Source organism: Oncorhynchus clarkii, chromosome 17 (genome assembly GCF_045791955.1).
Source record: "Oncorhynchus clarkii lewisi isolate Uvic-CL-2024 chromosome 17, UVic_Ocla_1.0, whole genome shotgun sequence".
Taxonomy (NCBI): domain Eukaryota; kingdom Metazoa; phylum Chordata; class Actinopteri; order Salmoniformes; family Salmonidae; genus Oncorhynchus; species Oncorhynchus clarkii.
This window is the reverse complement of record NC_092163.1, coordinates 24,666,621-24,685,603: the sequence shown is the minus strand read 5'-3', so window position 1 is coordinate 24,685,603 and position 18,983 is coordinate 24,666,621. Positions and strand designations below refer to the sequence as shown.

Sequence of the window (18,983 nt, the reverse complement as noted above, 5' to 3'; positions counted from 1 at the left end):
ATATTTTTGCATATTTTTATTGACTTTAAAAGCTGAACTTATTTGGCTTGATGGTCAACACAGGTTGTTCACAGAACACATTTAATGTGAATTTTGCAGCTTAGCTAAAAGCAACGTTTTGAAATGTCACTGGTTTAAATTACTCAATTCCGTTAATAAAATGTTTACACTTTTATAAATGACTTTCATGAATAGGCTAAAGATGTATAAATAGTTAAAAGGGTCTACATACTATTAATATGACTATTTACATTAATTATTAGGCATTTATAAAGGATTATAATGGCTTAATCATGAAAGTTATAACGTGTAACCAAAAAAAAATGCTGGTCATATTCTGTCTGGTCCACATGCAGGGAGGCCCAACCCTGTTCCTGGAGAGCTAGCCTCATGTATGTTTTCGCTCCAACCGCAGTTGTAACTAACCAGATTCAGTTTATCAACCACCTAATTGTTATAAATAGGATGGGCTAGATTATGGTTGGATCATACAGGACGGTACCTCTCCGGGAATAACATTGAGCAGCCCTTTAAGATATGAAGGATTGGATAAGGAGGTGATGTTGAGCAAAGGCCCTTGAAGCTTGTGCTTTTCAACATTCATTACTAGCACAGCATGCCAGGCTACATACAGTACTTACACACAAAATGTTTGACAAAAATATTGAAAAATAGACATTCATAGGAAAACAAAGTAACTCCACCACAACATTAGAGAGCTTCAAATCCAGGTGGAACTAGGGTGCCTTTAGAAAGTGATCACACCTTGACTTTATCCACATTGTGTTATAACTTGAATTTAAAATGGATTAAACAGATTCTGTGTCGCACGCATACACACAATGTGGATATTATTATTTTAATTACAAATTAAATACAAATGAAAAGCTTTTCAGCTTTTGAGTCAATAAGTATTCAACCCCTTTGTTTGGGCAAGCCTAAATAAGTAGATTTTATTTTGTGGCAAAGAAATTAACTTTATGTACTGAATACAAATCGTTAGGTTTGGCAAAAATCCAACATCACTGAATGCCACTTCATATTTTGAGTTGGCAAAATCCTAGAGGAAACCCTGGTTGAGTCTGCTTTCCAACAGACGTTGGGAGACAAATTCAACTTTTAACATGACAAAAACCTAAAATACAAGGCCAAATATACAATGGAGTTGGTTACGAAGACATCAAATGTTCCTGAGTGGCCTAGTTACAGTTTTGACATACATCGGATTCAAAATATGTGGCAAGAATTGATAATGGCGATCTACAAATGATCAACCAACGTGACAGTGCTTGAAGAATTTTTTAAATAATAATGTGCAAATATTGTACAACCCAGGTGTGCAAAGCTCTTAGAGAGAGACTTACCCAGAAAAACTCAGCTGTAATCGCTGCCAAAGGTGATTATTTCATGTATTGACTCAGTGGTGTGAATACTTATGTTAATTTGACATTTCTGCATTTCATTTTCAATACAAAACATTTTTTTCTCACTATGGGGTATTGTGTGTAGTTGGGGTGAGAAATAAACAAATGTAATCCATTTTGAATTCAGGCTGTAACACAATGTGGACTAAGTCAAGGGGTATGAATACTTTCTGAAGGCACTGTATACCCACAGCAAGATTGTTTGTGATAACCTGATAGTAAGATAATGGAAAATGCCATGACGTAGAAAAAGCTTTACATTTCCAACTGCCACAGTTACAAACCCTTACAAATTGATTCTGCTCAGAATAATCACACGTCTACAAAACAAAACTGTCCAGAAGTCTCCATTACAAATGTTGCACGGTGTATACATTCCTGCAGTGAAAAGGAAACAGCATGACCATGTGTATATTATCCATACATAGGTTGAAAACCATTTAGCATGATATGGTCCTTCACAGACAGGTCCAAAAGACCAAACGATTGAAGTGTAATGCTCGACTTTGACATCCAAAATGACCAGAAGCGTGAAATGTAGTGCCGGACTATTAAAGTTCTTCATTCGCCTTTCTAAGGTAACTTCTTGTTCTTCAACTTCTTCAAGTCGGAGTTGTTGTCAGCGAGTAGGGTGGAACGTGAGCCGATATGATTTAAGCCAAGCTCCTCTGCCGTGGCTTGATCCTCAGATACAGCTAAGAAGAAGAAAATAAGCAGGGGGCTGAGATTCTCATTTAGATGGTCTCAATTTAGATTCAGCACTATCACATAATATTCTTAAAGTGACAGTATTTCCCCCACTAGTTAAAGAAATCTATTCATTCTTGCCAGATAAAGGATTATCTCCGTTATGTGAAATGTCAGAAAAGGTTTTGTCAAGGGGGGTTACACAAGGAGATGGTAGGTCTTCACAAGGCATGCGCGACTAAGAAATGTTAGGTCTTCACCAGTCTTCTAATCAGAGAAGTAGACCCTCAAGGGTAATTTCTTCCCCAAATAGATTGAAAGTTGCACTTTTATACTTTTCCCCAGGGGCACAACTTCAGTTTTAGAAGTGGGGGTGACATAATTATTATTATAAATATTTTTTCACAATTGGATAAACACTCCAAATAGCCTACTGGACCGCTCAGTGAAAGTTGCACCCCTGCTTTTCACTGAACATATTATTTGACCTCCAGCACCGGGGCCAGTATTCACAACATCTCAGAGTAGGACTTTTGGTATTTGCCATAATGGATAACTTTAAGCGCCCAGGTGTTTATTTGCTTAAAAACGCAGAGCTCACTGTTATTATCAGGTTTCCAGCTCTACAAGTTGATAAAAAAAGCTACTGTCATTAATAGGTTCACCGACAGTCCTGTTTGCTAATTAAAACACGTACATTTAGAACACATGGCAAATGTTAGGCTACAAAAGCAGCAAAGTGGATTGTGGTACAGTTAGTTTGAGGTTGGAAGTTGGATATACAGTACCAGTCAAAAGTTTACACACCTACTCATTCCAGGGTTTTTCTTTATTTTTACTATTTTCTACATTGTAGAATAATAGTGAAGACACCAAAACTATGAAATAACACATATGGAATCATGTAGTAACCAAAAAAGTAGCCACCCTTTGCCTTGATGACAGCATTGCACACTCTTGGCATTCTCTCAACCAGCTTCATGAGTTAGTCACCTGGAATGCATTTCAATTAACAGGTGTGCCTTGTTAAAAGTGAATTTGAGGAATTTATTTTCTTCTTAATGCATTTGAGCCAATCAGCTGTGTTGTGACAAGGGTGTGGTGGTATACAGAAGATAGCCATATTTGGTAAAAGACAAGGCCATATTATGGCAAGAACAGCTCAAATAAGCAAACAGAAAAGACAGTCCATCATTTCTTTAAATTTCAAGAATTTTGAAAGTTTCTTCAAGTGCAGTCGCAAAACCCATCAAGCACTATGATGAAACTGACTCATGAGGACCGCCACAGGAAAGGAAGACCCAGAGTTACCTCTGCTGCAGAGGATAAGTACAGAGTTACCCGCCTCCGAAATTGCAGCCCAAATAAATGCTTCATAGTTCAAGTAACAGACACATCTCAACATCAACTGTTCAGAGGAGACTGTGTGAATCAGGCCTTCATGGTCAAATTGCTGCAAATAAACCATTACTAAAAGGACAGCAATAATAAGAGACTTGCTTGGGCCAAGAAACACAAGCAAAGGACATTAGACCGGTGGAAAACTGTCCTTTGTTTTGATGAGTCCAAATGTGAGATTTTTGGTTCCAACCGCCGTGTCTGTGAGACGCAGAGTAGGTGAACGGGTAGTCTCCACATGTGTGGTTCCCACCGAGATGCATGAGGGAGGAGGTGTGATGGTGACACTGTCTGATTTATTTAGAATTCAAGGCACACTTTACCAGCATGGCTACCACAGCATTCTGCAGCGATACTCCATCCCATCTGGTTTACGCTTAGTGGAACTATATGTTTTACAACAGGACAATGACCCAACGCACCTCCAAGCTGTGTAAGGGCTATTTGACCAAGAAGGAGCGTTATGGAGGGCAGGGAACTCCTTCAAGACCTCTGGAAAAACATTCCAGGTGAAGCTGGTTGAGAGAATGCCAAGACTGTGCAAAGCTGTCATCAATTCAAATGGTGGCTACTTTGAAGAATCTCTAATTTACAATACACTTTTTGGGTTACTACATGATTTCATGTGTTATTTCATAGTTTTGATGTCTTCACTATTATTCTACAATGTAGGAAATAGTAAAAATAAAGAAAAACCCCTGAATGAGTAGGTGTGTCCAAACATTTGACTGGTACTGTATCTCTCTAACTAGCCCCATAGAGCCGAATGTCTGTTGAATATCCAACCTCTATCTAGGTCGTCATTCTAAATAAGAATTTGTTCTTAACTGACTTGCCTAGTTAAATAAAGGTTCAACTAAAAACAACACGGTGGTCAGTTTTTTTCGCTGGCTAACAGACAGAATTATTGCACTTTGGCAGGTTGGGATCAATCATCCAGCACAAGGTAGAGAGAGAGGTTTGAAAAACAATTCTGAACTCTTTGGTAGAGATGCTGTGAAATCCCAGTGGAGCAGTGCGAGAGAATGCGTGCGTGCATAACCTACTGGTAAATTACCCTGTTTTGACCCTACATTTAATAGAGACTGGCATTTATTTTGCGATGCCCGGCCATTAGAAGAGACAGGCGTTTGTTGGAGGCCCTGCATTTGGATGAAGTTTTACGGTATATGGACAGATCCTAGATCAGCATTCCTCCTTTTAGACGCTTTGTGGAAATGGCCCCTGGTCAAAACCAATGGATATGTGTATGTCCACTTTTCCTATACTAAACCACTGCTCTGAATACAATATGGAGCTGCAGCCTCCAGACAGACACTACTGCTGAATTCCAAAATTGACTGCTCTTCACCCTGCCTATGATTTTTGCCATATTTCTTACACCGATCCCATCATTTCAGATCTACAGGAGTGCCTAGGACTTAGGAACTAGGGGTGGAGCACATGTGTGGCCAGGCTAGTGTCCCCCCTCTCTCCTGCTCACCCCTAGCAGGTTCCTTGGAATGTAGCCCTCTCGGTCTCCGCAGCGGGCCCACCACCACTCTATCTCGTCCTTGTCCTCGCGCCGCAGCACAGTCATGCAGTCGCCTTCCTGGAAGGCCAGCTCGTCGTCGTGCTCGGCCTCGTAGTCCCACAGGGCGTACACCACCCCACGGTTCATGATGCCTATCTTCTCCTGTACACCTGCATCAACACAAAATCCCACCCACCTTGTCAGGAACAAGCTGTTCAAATTCAATATCCGCTAAAACATGTTACGGAAGGACGAACGTCAGTTAGAGTAGGTGAGGGTAGCTACATTTTGTAAACAAGCAGAAGGGTCGAGTGCAAAACGGAAAAAGAATAATAGGCGCACAGTGTTTTGAGCAAATAATGTTTATGCTTTGCCTCCAGTCAGAGTACACCAGCGGTCTCACCGTAGAGGAACTGGGAGCACTGTGCGTAGCCCTCCTCCATCTCCTCGCACTTGTCTGCCGCTGTCTGCATGTCACTGTAGGTGGTGGCGAACACAGCAGCCCCGGACTCCACCAGGAACTTACACACCTGCACGTTGTTACAGGAGGCTGCGCAGTGCAGCGGAGTCCTGGGAGAGAGACACGGAGAGGAGAGGTGGGGACAGAGGGAGGGAGGTAGAGAGGAGGGCAGAGGGAGAAAGAGATAAGAGGGAACAAGGTGGGAGAGTTGGAGGATATGAGAGCAAGATGATGGGTGAGGGAGAGTGGGGGAGTGAAGGAGGGGAGAAATAAAAAGAGAATAACCGGGGGTGACAACAGCTTTGATAAAGCTACTGTAAAGTGACAACAACCACTGTAAAGTTACTGTAAAGAGGCAATGGCCACTGTAAAGTGACAATGACTCACCAGCCATCGCTGTCGGCGGCGTTGGCGTTCACGCCAAACTGCACCAGGAACTTGACGATCTCGGTGTGGCCGGCGCAGACGGCGTTGTGCAGGGCTGTGATGCCCTCGTCATTGGGCAGGCTGGGGTCATCCACCTACAGGGCACAAAGTTAATATGTTCAAGACATTTCCTAGACAAGGTCAGTTATCCGTCTTTAACCCTTACAGTTGATGTTAGGATTTGGGGAGGGATTAGCTGATCTTAAATATTTGCCTAAGTGCAACATGGTTGAGGTTAGGATTTGGGGAGGGTTTACCTGATCTTAGATCTGTGCCTAAGTGCAATATGGTTGAGGTTAGGATTTGGGTAGGTTTTAGCAGGTCCTATAACTGTGCTTAAGGGCAACTTCTAAGCTAAGCGTTTTGATGGACGTAGACCAGCGTTTGTAGTTGCTTAAGAGTACTACTTAAGTATTACTTGCAGCGGCATTGCAAAGCCTTCGCTTAGAAGAGTCGTCTGAGCTATTGACATTGAAATTAGGAGGGCTAATGATGTAAAACTCACATCACTGAGTTCGAATCCAGCCAACAACCCTTTGACTCCCCACCCTACTTATCTTCTCAACACTCTCTCTTCAATTAAAAGGAGTGGGACTACTCACGTCATAGATGACTCTCTGCACCAGATCATACTCGCCCTCCAGTGATGAGTCCAGCAGCAGGGCCAGGGGGTTGAACTTCACCCGCATGCCGTGGTCGATGCGCTCCGAGTCGACCTTCCGCAGGTTGGTCCTCTTGCCCTGCAGGAGGAGAGTAGGAGGAGCGGAGTGAGGGCTGTAGGTGTTTCACAATATGATGCAGTGACATCTGTTAGCTATGGTCATCGAAATTGCTAAAAGGTTTTAAAATGAATTATAATAAATGTAACACTTGGACAATGGATGAAGATCCTCTAAACTTTGTTGAATTTGTATTATCCATCAGATATTGACTGAATTAAAGCACATAAAACATTTTACTGGCTCGGACAAATAATGAATGCAGTTCAGTTATTCAATTTGTCCAATATGCATTGTTATTGTATCAGGTATTTATTTTTGGATGTGTTAAAACATTTAATGATATGTGCATCATTTGCATAAATACACTGGGTGTACTTGCATATATGTAACATTAACATAAAGGGGTGGAACAGGGCTAAAACCACCAAACACTTGCTCAGTCTAGCCTACCTGCACTGTCTAGACTGCTTCATTAATTACCGTGGTCACGTACTCTTGCATAGTTCAACAAGTCTGTCAATAGCAGGATACCCTCGTATAAAAAAAATCAACACGCTTGGCTTTAGAATGCACCCATCTAAACATACTTTACATTGCTCGCGAGATCAGACAATATCACTATAATCCAAAATATTCATTTTCGGAAGTTGCTTTCGTTTCAGTGCATCTTATTTGTTATAATTTTAACTTTATTTTTTAAATCCCAACTGCATTAAATCATTTCTTTTCAATTCCACAAAAAATGAACACCCATCAAAATAAAGTAATATTTATTTACTCTTTATTGTGATGTAAGTGTTGAGACGGTGTGTAAATCCCAGACGAAGCTTTAGTGTTCTTATAGAGTCAACAGAAAGACAATGTATTCCACTGAGCCCATTTCAGCCATTACCGGGGTATGTTTGACTGGTCATTACAAACATTTCCACGGTCGTAATGTTAACAAGAAAAAAAACTACAGGCACAAGCAAGAGTATGAAAGAGTTGCAGGAGTAAAATGAAAACAATCAATCCAACAGGATTTAAGTGACAAGTAGGGCTGTGGCGGTCACGAAATGTTGTGAGAGTTAGTCATGCAAATGTCTGCAAGTTTCACGGTAATTGATAGTTAACAAACAAGTTTAGCATCTCCAGGCCTCCAAGCATACAAGCCATTGATGCGGCTTATGAAGAAAATGTATTTCAGAAGAACAGAATGAGTTGGTCTATGCATGTTATCTGGCTATGCGCCATAGGCTGTCATTTAGAAAACAAGATATGCTTATAATTTCCGTGCTATTATTTTACACAGTATTACATGATTTTATAGTAAGAAGAATATAATTTACAGTGCCGTCGGAAAGTATTCAGACCCCTTGACTTTTTCCACATTCTGTGGAATATATATATATTTTTTTAAATAAATTAGCAAGAATGTCTAAAAAAACGTTTTTGCATTGTCATTATGTGGTACTGCGTGTAGATTGAAAAAAAATCTATTTTAGAATAAGGCTGAAACTTAAAATAAAATAGAAATTATATTTTTCCTTTTCCGCGCATATGAAGTGGCTATGTTGAGCGTAGAAGGGAATTTGAAACAGGTCCTATGCACTACATTTAGAGTTATTTGGTAACTTTAGTTGTGAATGATACAAACCTTAGAATGTCTTAGCAACCAGAACATAGATGGGCTGCATGATAGGCTATTGATGACTTGAAAAAGTTGCAAATAAAGCTTGCACTCTGTTCTTTGCCTCAGACTGCACATGCTGTTCTCTCATCAAGTGATCATATTTTCACCCACCAGACTATTCTCAATTTAATCTCGTCTTTACTAATACAGTACCAGTCAAAAAAAGTTGACACACCTACTCATTCCAGAGTTTCTTAATTTTTACTATTTTCTACATTGTAGAATAATATTGAAGAAATCAAAACTATGAAATAACATACATGGAATCACATAGTAACCAAAAAAGTTTGAGATTCTTCAAAGTAGTCACCCTTTGCCTTGATGACAGCTTTGCACTCAACCAGCTTCATGAGGTAGTCACCTGGAATGCATTTCAATTAACAGGTGTGCCTTATTAAAAGTTAATTTGTGGTATCTCTTTCCTTTTTAATGCGTATGAGCTGTTAGATTCTGGGTTAAACATGGAACATTGTTATAGAGACATGATACATCAGGAGTAATACTATAGTATCTGAGGAGTGATATAGACTGGTTTTTACATCAGAAGTTAATGGTTATCTGTCAGAGGCAGATGGCTTTGGAATGTGCTGGGTAGAGGGGAAGCAGTCACGGGAGTGCTATAGGTGATACGGGTGGAGAGCTTTGGATTAGGCATCAAGGGGGTTGAAGTCAGGTCACCTTAAGTGAGGAGGAGCGGTTTATTACCCCATCACTTTGTCTTCCTGTCGAACCATAACAGATGTAACGGTTGGAGAGAAGGAGTGCATCTAAATTGAATTTACATATATATTGTGCAAGTTCTCCCACTTAAAAATATGAGAGGCCTGTAATTTTCATCATAGGTACACTTCAACTATGACAGACAAAATAAGAAAAATCCAGAAAATCACATTGTAGGATTTTTAATGAATTTATTTGCAAATTATGGTGGAAAATAAATATTTGGTCAATAAAAGTTTCTCAATACTTTGTTATATACCCTTTGTTGTCATTGCCAGAGGTCAAACGTTTTCTGTAAGTCTTCACACACTGTTTCTGGTATTTTGGCCCATTCCTCCATGCAGATCTCCTCTAGAGCAGTGATGTTTTGGGGCTGTTGCTGGGCAACACGGACTTTCAACTCCCTCCAAAGATGGTCTATGGGGTTGAGATCTGGAGACTGGCTAGGCCACTCCAGGACCTTGAAATGCTTCTTACGAAGCCACTCCTTCGTTGCCCGGGCGGTGTGTTTGGGATCATTGTCATGCTGAAAGACCCAGCAACGTTTCATCTTCAATGCCCTTGCTGATGGAAGGAGGTTTTCACTCAAAATCTCTCAATACATGGCCCCATTCATTTTTCCCTTTACACGGATCAGTCGTCCTGGTCCCTTTGCAGAAAAACAGCCCCAAAGCATGATGTTTCCACCCCCATGTTTCACAGTAGGTATGGTGTTCTTTGGATGCAACTCAGCATTCTTTGTCCTCCAAACACGACGAGTTGAGTTTTTACCAGAAAGTTCTATTTTGGTGACCATATGACATTCTCCCAATCTTCTCCTGGATCATCCAAATGCTCTCTAGAAAACTTCAGATGGGCCTGGACATGTACTGGCTTAAGCAGCGGGACACGTCTGGCACTGCAGGATTTGAGTCCCTGGCGGCGTAGTGTGTTACTGATGGTAGGCTTTGTTACTTTGGTCCCAGCTCTCTGCAGGTCATTCACTAGGTCCCCCGTGTGGTTCTGGGATTTTTGCTCACCGTTCTTGTGATCATTTTGACCCCGCGGGGTGAGATCTTGCGTGGAACTCCAGATCGAGGGAGATTATCAGTGGTCTTGTATGTCTTCCATTTCCTAATAATTGCTCCCACAGTTGATTTCTTCAAACCAAGCTGCTTGCAGATTCAGTCTTCCCAGCCTGGTGCAGGTCTACAATTTTGTTTCTGGTGTCCTTTGACAGCTCTTTGGTCTTGGCCATAGTGGAGTTTGGAGTGTGACTGAGGTTGTGGACAGGTGTCTTTTATACTGATAACAAGTTCAAACAGGTGCCATTAATACAGGTAACGAGTGGAGGACAGAGGAGCCCCTTAAAGAAGTTACAGGTCTGTGAGAGCCAGAAATCTTGCTTGTTTGTAGGTGACCAAATACTTATTTTCCACCATAATTTGCAAATAAATTCATTAAAAATCCTACAATGTGATTTTCTGGATTTTTATTTCTAATTTTATCTGTCATAGTTGAAGTGTACCTATGATGGAAATTACAGGCCTCTCATCTTTTTAAGTGGGAGAACTTGCACAATTGGTGGCTGACTAAATACGTTTTTTGCCCCACTGTATATACATACACTTACCAAGTCCATATTTATGCAAGAACAGCTCAAATAAGCAAAGAGAAATCATTACTTTAAATTTCAATAACTTAAACAAATTGACATTTTCCTCATTGACTGACCTTCATGTCTTCACTATTATTCTACCTTCATGAACTTTCACTTTTTTTGTTACTGAATGATTTTATAGTTTTGATGTCTTCACTATTATTCTACAATGTAGAAAATAGTAAAAAATAAAGAGAAAACCTGGAATGAATAGGTGAGTAGGTGTCCAAACTTTTGACTGGTACTGTATGTAAAATGAGTTTAGATTTAGAATGGCCCCAAATGGCCAGGTACAGGGGAAAAAACATTTGCACTCGAATAGTGAATGTAGGCCGCTTTCCTGCTATGGCGGGCAGGCTACTCTGGATTTATGGTGGAGCATGTGCTTAATATGAGCAGCTGAAAATAAACATAGTAGCAGCTGGGAACCTCCTATTTTTAGTGGCAACCATCAAAACTCTGCTTTCACACAGGACTGCATATAGAAAAGTCTGGGTTTATAACAACACTTATTTCAGTCCACGCATCAACCACTATTTGAGGAGCATGTGTAACAGTTGTTGAAGTACTATGTGAATTTCACCAGGTTCATATATCAATATGTTGTGTTGATTTGTTATGCATGCCTGCATCCTGGGAGAAGGGGAGTGTGTACTTACGTTTTGCCCGGCGTGCTCGTGCTCAAATCATTTTGATGCACTGAGAGAGGTAGGCACGCTTTTTCTGTCTTCAGAAAAGTTTGATTCTTTTAAGTACAAAGTCATACACACAATGTTTTGTTCATGAATAATGATGTATATTTAGAGGTTACTCATAAATGGATGGTATTGTTAAGATGCACTTGTAATTGTACTTTTTAGGACGATATCAATATTCTGAATTCAACATGTGGTTAATAGCTAGCTAAGGTATTAGCAGGCTATTGTATGTGTGAACGATGGCTAGCTCCTCGAATGATCCCAGTCCCTCCTATTGTGCATCTGTTGTAGAAAGAGGCGACGATTCTCAGAACAGATGTGCTCTACAAATGTTTTATTTCCTTTTGGATGCAGGTATGTGGTTTTATCAATGTAAAATATGTTATGTATAATAAGGAGAGAGTGTATTAATTTTTGTATTTAAAAATCATTTTGATGCACTGAGAGAGAAAGAGGCGACGATTCTCAGAACAGATGTGCTCTACAAATGTTTTATTTCCTTTTGGATGCAGATGCAAGATGCAGAGAGTCAATTCTGCTTGATTAAAACTACCTGATCTCCAAAGTCCACGTTTATGGTCTCTATCAACCACACACAACGCAGAGTTACAGCGGTGTAGTATAGCACCGGCTACACATGCAGCCTCTCGCTACGCAACAGGTAATATTCCGCCCAAACTCCGTATGCCATGAGCTCTCCAACCCTGTTCCTTCATTTGGGAAACCAATTGAAATATGTTCAGGAACATAGATCGTAACATGTTTTCACACTAAACACATTTCTGTTGACAGCCCCTCATTGTTGACAGCCCTCTGCACGCTCGAGAAAGGAATGAGGGGAGATGGAAACGCACAGTGGTGAGATATTCTGTAGTTAAAGTTAATGTGTCAGCCTTTTAATTATGACCTATTAAAAAAATGCACTATTACTAGGCTATTCAAAATCAAACACAAATTGTCTATAAGAATAGGTTAACTCCGTAAGCTGCACAGCTCAATTTATGAACCAATAGCATCGCCTAGGCCTATATGTTCCCTCCCAGACTCATGGATAGAACGTTTGGAGTATAGAATAAAAGGTAACCAGTCCATCCAGTATGGATAATAATACAGTCCACACTCAAAGGGGATTACTTGAATATGTTTCATTTTGTAGTATAGGCTAGCTAGACCAATTATTTACCAAAGACATCTTAAATAAATACAAATAGTTTTATGCCGTGTGTAATATGCGGTAGGCTATGTATTACAGAATGACACAACCATTATTTAAATTAATTTTATTTTGGGGGATGGGGGGGGGGCTTGGGTTCATATAAAGGTTATGCGTACACAGTCGAAGTCGGAAGTTTAGTCATTTAGATTGAGTCATTAAAACTCGTTTTTCAACCACTCCACAAATATCTTGTTAACAAACTATAGTTTTGGCAAGTCGGTTAGGACATCTACTTTGTGCATGACAAGTAATTTTTTCAACAATTGTTTACAGACAGATTATTTCACTTATTAATTCACTGTATTCACTTCCGACTTCAACTGTACATAAGCTCTAATATGCGTACGGGGGATTTGAATTAATCACCTCAGAAAGAGCTGTCGATTTTATTGTGTTAGGCTTTGAAACAATATCCAGAATGACCATGTTTTCCAGTCAATTTGACCGGTTGTTTAACTCCTTCAAATTGATCATCACAGTGAGGTGAACTTTAAAAATCATGATACTGTTTTGATGATAAGTGTTTGAGGTGATTTTCCATTGTATTTGCATTGATGTCAGAGTGGTTAGAGGAACAACATAGCGCTGAGTACCAGGCCGTTAGGACTTGATGGTCATTAGGGAGTTGGGTACTACCAACGCATGTCCAGAGTGCATAAGAGGAGATTACTGTGACTCAGCGGTCACATGGAATTTTACTGCCGTCATGACTCATGACTGCCGGTGTGGAGGTAATATGGTCACCGCAACAGCCCTAGTGACAAGTGGATCTTACACCCTTCAAACACAGATGGCTGAAAAAGACAGATCGTCAGGTGGGCGTATACAGTTGAAGTCGGAAGTTTACATACACCTTAGGCAAATACATTTAAAAACTCAGTATTTCACAATTCTTGACATGTAATCCTTGTAAAAAATTACCCGTTTTAGGTCAGTTAGGATCACCACTTTATTTTAAGAATGTAAAATGTCAGAATAATAGCAGAGAGAATGACTTATTTCAGCTTTTATTTCTTTCATCACATTCCCAGTGGGTCAGAAGTTTACATACAGTCAATTTAACATTTGGTAGCAGTGCCTTTAAATTGTTTAACAGATTATTTAGTATGGGTCAAACGTCTCGAGTAGCCTTCCACAAGCTTCCCACAATAAGTTGGGTGAATTTTGGCTGGTGTAACTGAGTCAGGTTTGTAGGCCTCCTTGCTCGCACACGCCTTTTCAGTTCTGCCCACAAATTCTCTATAGGATTGAGGTCAGGGCTTTGTGATGACCACTCCAATACCGTGACCTTGTTATCCTTAAGCCATTTTGCCACAACTTTGGAAGTATGCTTGGGGTCATTGTACATTTGGAAGACCCATTTGCGAAGCTTTAACTTCGCTACTGATGTCTTGAGATGTTGCTTCAATATATCCACATCATTTTCCTCCCTCATGATGCCATCTATTTTGTGAAGTGCACCAGTCCCTCCTGCAGCAAAGCACCCCCACAACATGATGCTGCCACCCCCGTGCTTCACGGTTGGGATGGTGTTCTTTGGCTTGCAAGCCTCCCCCTTTTTCCTCCAAACATAACAATGGCCATTATGGCCAAACAGTTCTATTTTTTTTTCATCAGACCAGAGGACATTTCTCAAAATCTTTGTCCCCATGTGCAGTTGCAAACCGTAGTCTGGCAGTTATGCGGTTTTGGAGCAGTGGCTTCTTCCTTGCTGAGCAGCCATTCAGGTTGTGTCGATATAGGACTTGTTTTACTGTGGATATAGATACTTTTGTACCCGTTTCCTCCGGCATTTTCACCAAGTACTTTGCTGTTGTTCTGGCATAGGATTTGCACTTTTTGCACCAAAGTACATTCATCTCTAGGAGACAGAACGCGTCTCCTTCCTGAGCGTTATGACGGCTGAGCGGTCCAAAGGTGTTTATACTTGCATACTATTGTTTGTACAGATGAACGTGGTGCCTTCAGGCGTTTGGAAATTGCTCCCAAGGATGGACCAGACTTGTGGAGGTCTACAATTTTGTCAGGCGAAGAGGCACCGAGTTTGAAGGTAGGCGTTGAAATACATCCACAGGTACACCTCCAATTGACTCAAATTATGTCAATTAGCCTATCAGAAGCTTCTAAAGCCATGACATAATTTTCTGGAATTTTCCAAGCTGTTTAAAGGCACAGTCAACCTAGTGTATGTAAACTTCTGACCCACTGGAATTGTGATACAGTGAATTATAAGGGAAATAATCTGTAAACAATTGTTGGAAAAATGACTTGTGTTATGCACAAAGTAGATGTCCTAACCGACTTGCCAAAACGATAGTTTGTTAACAAGAAATTTGTGGAGTGGTTGAAAAACAAATTTAAATGACTAATCGAAGTGTATGTAAACCTCCGACTTCAACTGTTTGTTATATATGTCACACAAACAATACATCAAATGAAATGGTTTCCCCAATACCAAATATCTCACCATCCATGTACCCCAAATATCTACACCAACACACCTTTTAGTATGTTTGGCTAAAATATGAATTCATACTATGTAGTATGCTAGTATGGGGCATTTGGACACAGGATGTGGGTGTGGCTACGTACCGGTGGCAGAGTGACTTGTCCCGTGACCTCCGGAGCCTGCATGCTGAGGGTGTCCTCCCCCAGGTCCTGCTCCCCCGCGCTGGGGTATGGAGGGGGCGGGTAGGGTGGGTACTCCTCCAGGTAGGCTTCTGTCTGATGGGGGGGTGGGGGGCAGGGCTCTGGCTCTTCCTCCTCCAGCGACTGGGGCAGTGTGTGGCTGGAGGAGGAAGAGGGCTCTGGGATGGGCGAGCGGGGCGGTTGAGGTGGAGGCACTTGTGCGTCTTTCTCTGTCTCGGCGAGGGACGCTGCGGTGGCAAAAACTTGGGACATAACCGTGCGGTCTCGGGATCCAACGGCACTGGCGCCCTCCTTCCATGTTCCTCCACCTTCACCCTCGTAGGGAGACGCCACAACAGTCTCCATGGCTGCCAGTGTGGTCTTCTGGTAGAGCAGCTTCTGGATGTTGGGCCCCGCGGGGCCCTCAGGCTCTGTAATGGAGCTGCGCTTCTTGAGGGGCCGCGGGGCATGGTGCAGCCGGCGGCGCAGGGCCTCCAGGTCGGCGTCACTAGGGTGCCGGTGGGGGTGCGAGATGAAGGGGAGGAGCTTGGTGGGGCTGAGGGGACGAGGGGCCCGCTCTGTCTCCTGGCCCCCCTGGCTCTCAGGGGCCGGTGGCGCCAGACTGGGACCCCCCTGGTCCACTTCGAAATCGCCGGACCCCGAATAGACGGAGTCCTGAAGGAGCGACTGCTGCCCCCCACTGCCTGGGATAACTGGCTTTCCATACACTATCAGAGAAAGAGTGAATGATCAATGTGTGTGAATGGGATCAAGCAAGCTGCTTCATAGCTATAAAACAATCTAGCACGCTAACACAATCCCCATTACATATTTTAAAAAAAGAGTAAGGCTGTAAGTAGGGACATTTAAGGCAGGTATTTTGCAAAACAGAAATTGCAGAATTATTTTAACAAATTACTCAGTTTAGTAACAGAGTCACAGGATTAGCCAAGACACTACAGTAGCCCATGGCTCCTTCTCTCACCTCTGGGCTGCGTGCGTGTCAGAGTGCCCCCGCCTGTCCTGGGCTGTTGGGTGTACATGGAGTAGATGGAGGAGGCCGCCACCGTCTGTGGCTTCTGGAGGACAGGCACGGCCACTGTGGACTCTGGAGGATCGGGGGTGAAGGGGCGCACCGTGGCCGCCGGAGGAGCCTCCTGCTTGGGGGGCAGAGGCAGGGTGTGGCTGTGGATGGGAGGAGGTGCACACAGATGGAGGGAGGCGGACGGTTTTGCCTTGCCTGGGAAGGTGCCCGTGCTGTAGGGCGGTTTGCCGAAGGTCGGGGGCTTGGTAGGGATAGGAGGTGGCACCTTGCCCAGAGCCTTACCACCAGCCTATTGAGTCAAGAAGACCGTAACATACATAGTATGATGAAAATGAAATGCATAGTAATATCACTGCAACAAATGTCAGTTAACAGCTGGTTTTATCCAATGCAACTGACAGTTCACACATATCTGGTATTACATATCAAATCTCCAACTAAAAAACAATGCAACCACAGGGTACATTGAAGCTGCTTCATTGACTAATCAGGCATTTTTGGAAAAAGCTAAACAATGGAGAGTGGAATAATCTATATCTCTCTGACTACATTCTCTGTGGGTCTGTGATAATTTCTAGCAAGAAAGGAAGTCCGGTAGGGAGAAACATAGCAAGGGAGCATCTTTTAAGTATACTGTATGACCCTTGAGCCTCTGTGGATACTGTATGGGCTCCCGAGTGGCGCAGCGATCTAAGGCACTGCATCTCAGTGCAAGAGGTGTCACTACAGTCCCTGGTTCCAGGCTGTATCACATCCGGCCGTGATTGGGAGTCCAATAGGGTGGCGCACAACTGACCCAACGTTGTCTGGGGTTTGGCCATCATAGTAAATAATAATTTGTTCTTAACTGACTTGCCTAGTTATATAACAAAAAAAAATGAAAGGTTCCTAAAAATGCTTCTGAAAATCAGTGCAGTACCTGGGCATCCCTCAAGAGGTCCTCGCTGCTCTGATTGTTCCTTGAGGGGACGGGAGGCGGGGCGTCAAACATAGAAATGTGACGCCCCTTTTGGTCCTTGAGGGTCTCGGCATCTCCTGCAACCACAGAGGAAATCACATCAGAACATTATCTGAACCATATGACATTTACATTATCAAAACCATATGACATCCATGTCATATTATTTTATTTTATTTTTTTTATTTTACCCCTTTTTTCTCCCCAATTTCGTAGTATCCAATTGTTGTAGTAGCTACTATCTTGTCTCATCGCTACAACTCCCGTACGGGCTCGGGAGAGACGAAGGTTGAAAGTCCTCCGATACACAACCAACCAAGCCGCTGCTTCTTTAACACAGCGCACATCCAACCCGGAAGCCAGCCGCACCAATGCGCCGGAGGAAACACCGTGCATCTGGCCACCTTGGTTAGCGCACACTGCGCCCAGCCCGCCACAGGAGTCGCTGGTGCGCGATGAGACAAGGACACCCCTACCGACCAAGCCCTCCCTAACCCGGGCGACGCTAGGCCAATTGTGCGTCGCCCCACGGACCTCCCGGTAGCGGCCGGTTACGACAGAGCCTGGGCGCGAACCCAGGGACTCTGATGGCACAGCTGGCGCTGCAGTACAGCGCCCTTAACCACTGCGCCACCCGGGAGGCCCTTTCCATGTCATATTAGAACATTATGCAAACCATATGACATCCACATAAGAACGTTAACCGAACATTATCAAGATGGTAAGAATCAAATACACATCAATCACTGTAACCAGTCTTTATTTTGAATATATTCCCAGCAGCAGTTTAATAAAACACTATGCTACACCTCAGGGGGTGACCTGACATTAATTGCGAAATAATATGGCCTTTGCAAGAATTCCCTTCTTTAATTCAAAATTATTTTCTATTCGGATTTGTTCATTCATGCAGTGGAACTGACGCCTGGTTCCTAGCCAAGTCTAAGGAAGATACCTGAGCCCTGTGAGGAGAGGCTGGACATGCGAGGCAGAGTAGAGGACATGCCATGGTGACTGCCGCTGGACTCCGCACTGGAGCTGGACCAGTCGGACAGCTTGGACATCTTGGATGACTGGAAACCTGTCCGAGCGTGGAGAAGTGTTAACACATGGAAAGAGCACTTGAATTGCAAAATGCAAATAGATGTGCACAATCTACTACTGCACAGTTACACACACACTAACACACAGCCAACGCATTCACTTTCCAACGCATTCACAAACACAAAATCGCAATTGAACACACAAAGTAAAATCATCCATAACGAAACAACGTTCTTACCGGAGTAGGGTTTAAGTGGTCTAGGAGGGGCCTTCATGGAGGAGTCTGGCATTGGTAAGGTGGTGGTGCCGTCGGGGTAGGCAGGCTTGATCAGGAGCTCCTGTCGGCTGGGCACCGGAGGCCCTGGGGCCGCGGTGGAGGACAGGATGTAAGGGCCCACGGCCGCCACCCTGGAGGGGCCACACGGCTGCAGGGCCTGGCTCTTTGTGGGGACCTGGAGAATGTTTGGGTAACACTATCTAAAGTTAGCAGGTATGATGCTTTATTAGTATGAGCCTTAATCATATCTTATTATGAGTCTTATAATATGTAATGTTACCTTATGTAGGCCCGCGGATCATTTTCCATAAAAAAAATATATATAATAATAATAATAATAATAATAATAACAAAAACAACGTTTTTAGGAACTCAGGTCTCAACTTACTGCTGAGAGTTAAGGGGGCTGCTAAAACGTTTTACTTGCATGGTGAGGGGGGGCAACAATTTCACTTA

At 42.6% G+C, this 18,983-nt stretch overlaps 1 protein-coding gene across 1 annotated transcript in view; it reads right to left on the bottom strand.

Moving 5' to 3' along the window:
• Positions 1 to 3: 3 nt before the first annotated feature.
• The window catches only part of LOC139370588 (tumor protein p53 binding protein, 2b), a 44,687-nt gene continuing 25,707 nt past the window's right edge, over positions 4 to 18,983 (bottom strand). The window contains exons 9-18 of the mRNA XM_071110173.1: positions 18,489 to 18,702; positions 18,162 to 18,287; positions 17,168 to 17,283; positions 16,189 to 16,537; positions 15,168 to 15,931; positions 6,511 to 6,648; positions 5,870 to 6,003; positions 5,426 to 5,592; positions 4,993 to 5,192; positions 4 to 2,119 (exon numbers count right to left, since the gene is read on the bottom strand). Of these exons, the coding sequence (XP_070966274.1) occupies positions 2,078 to 2,119; positions 4,993 to 5,192; positions 5,426 to 5,592; positions 5,870 to 6,003; positions 6,511 to 6,648; positions 15,168 to 15,931; positions 16,189 to 16,537; positions 17,168 to 17,283; positions 18,162 to 18,287; positions 18,489 to 18,702 (2,250 nt within the window). The 3' untranslated portion in view covers positions 4 to 2,077. The remainder of the gene's footprint in view (positions 2,120 to 4,992; positions 5,193 to 5,425; positions 5,593 to 5,869; positions 6,004 to 6,510; positions 6,649 to 15,167; positions 15,932 to 16,188; positions 16,538 to 17,167; positions 17,284 to 18,161; positions 18,288 to 18,488; positions 18,703 to 18,983) is intronic.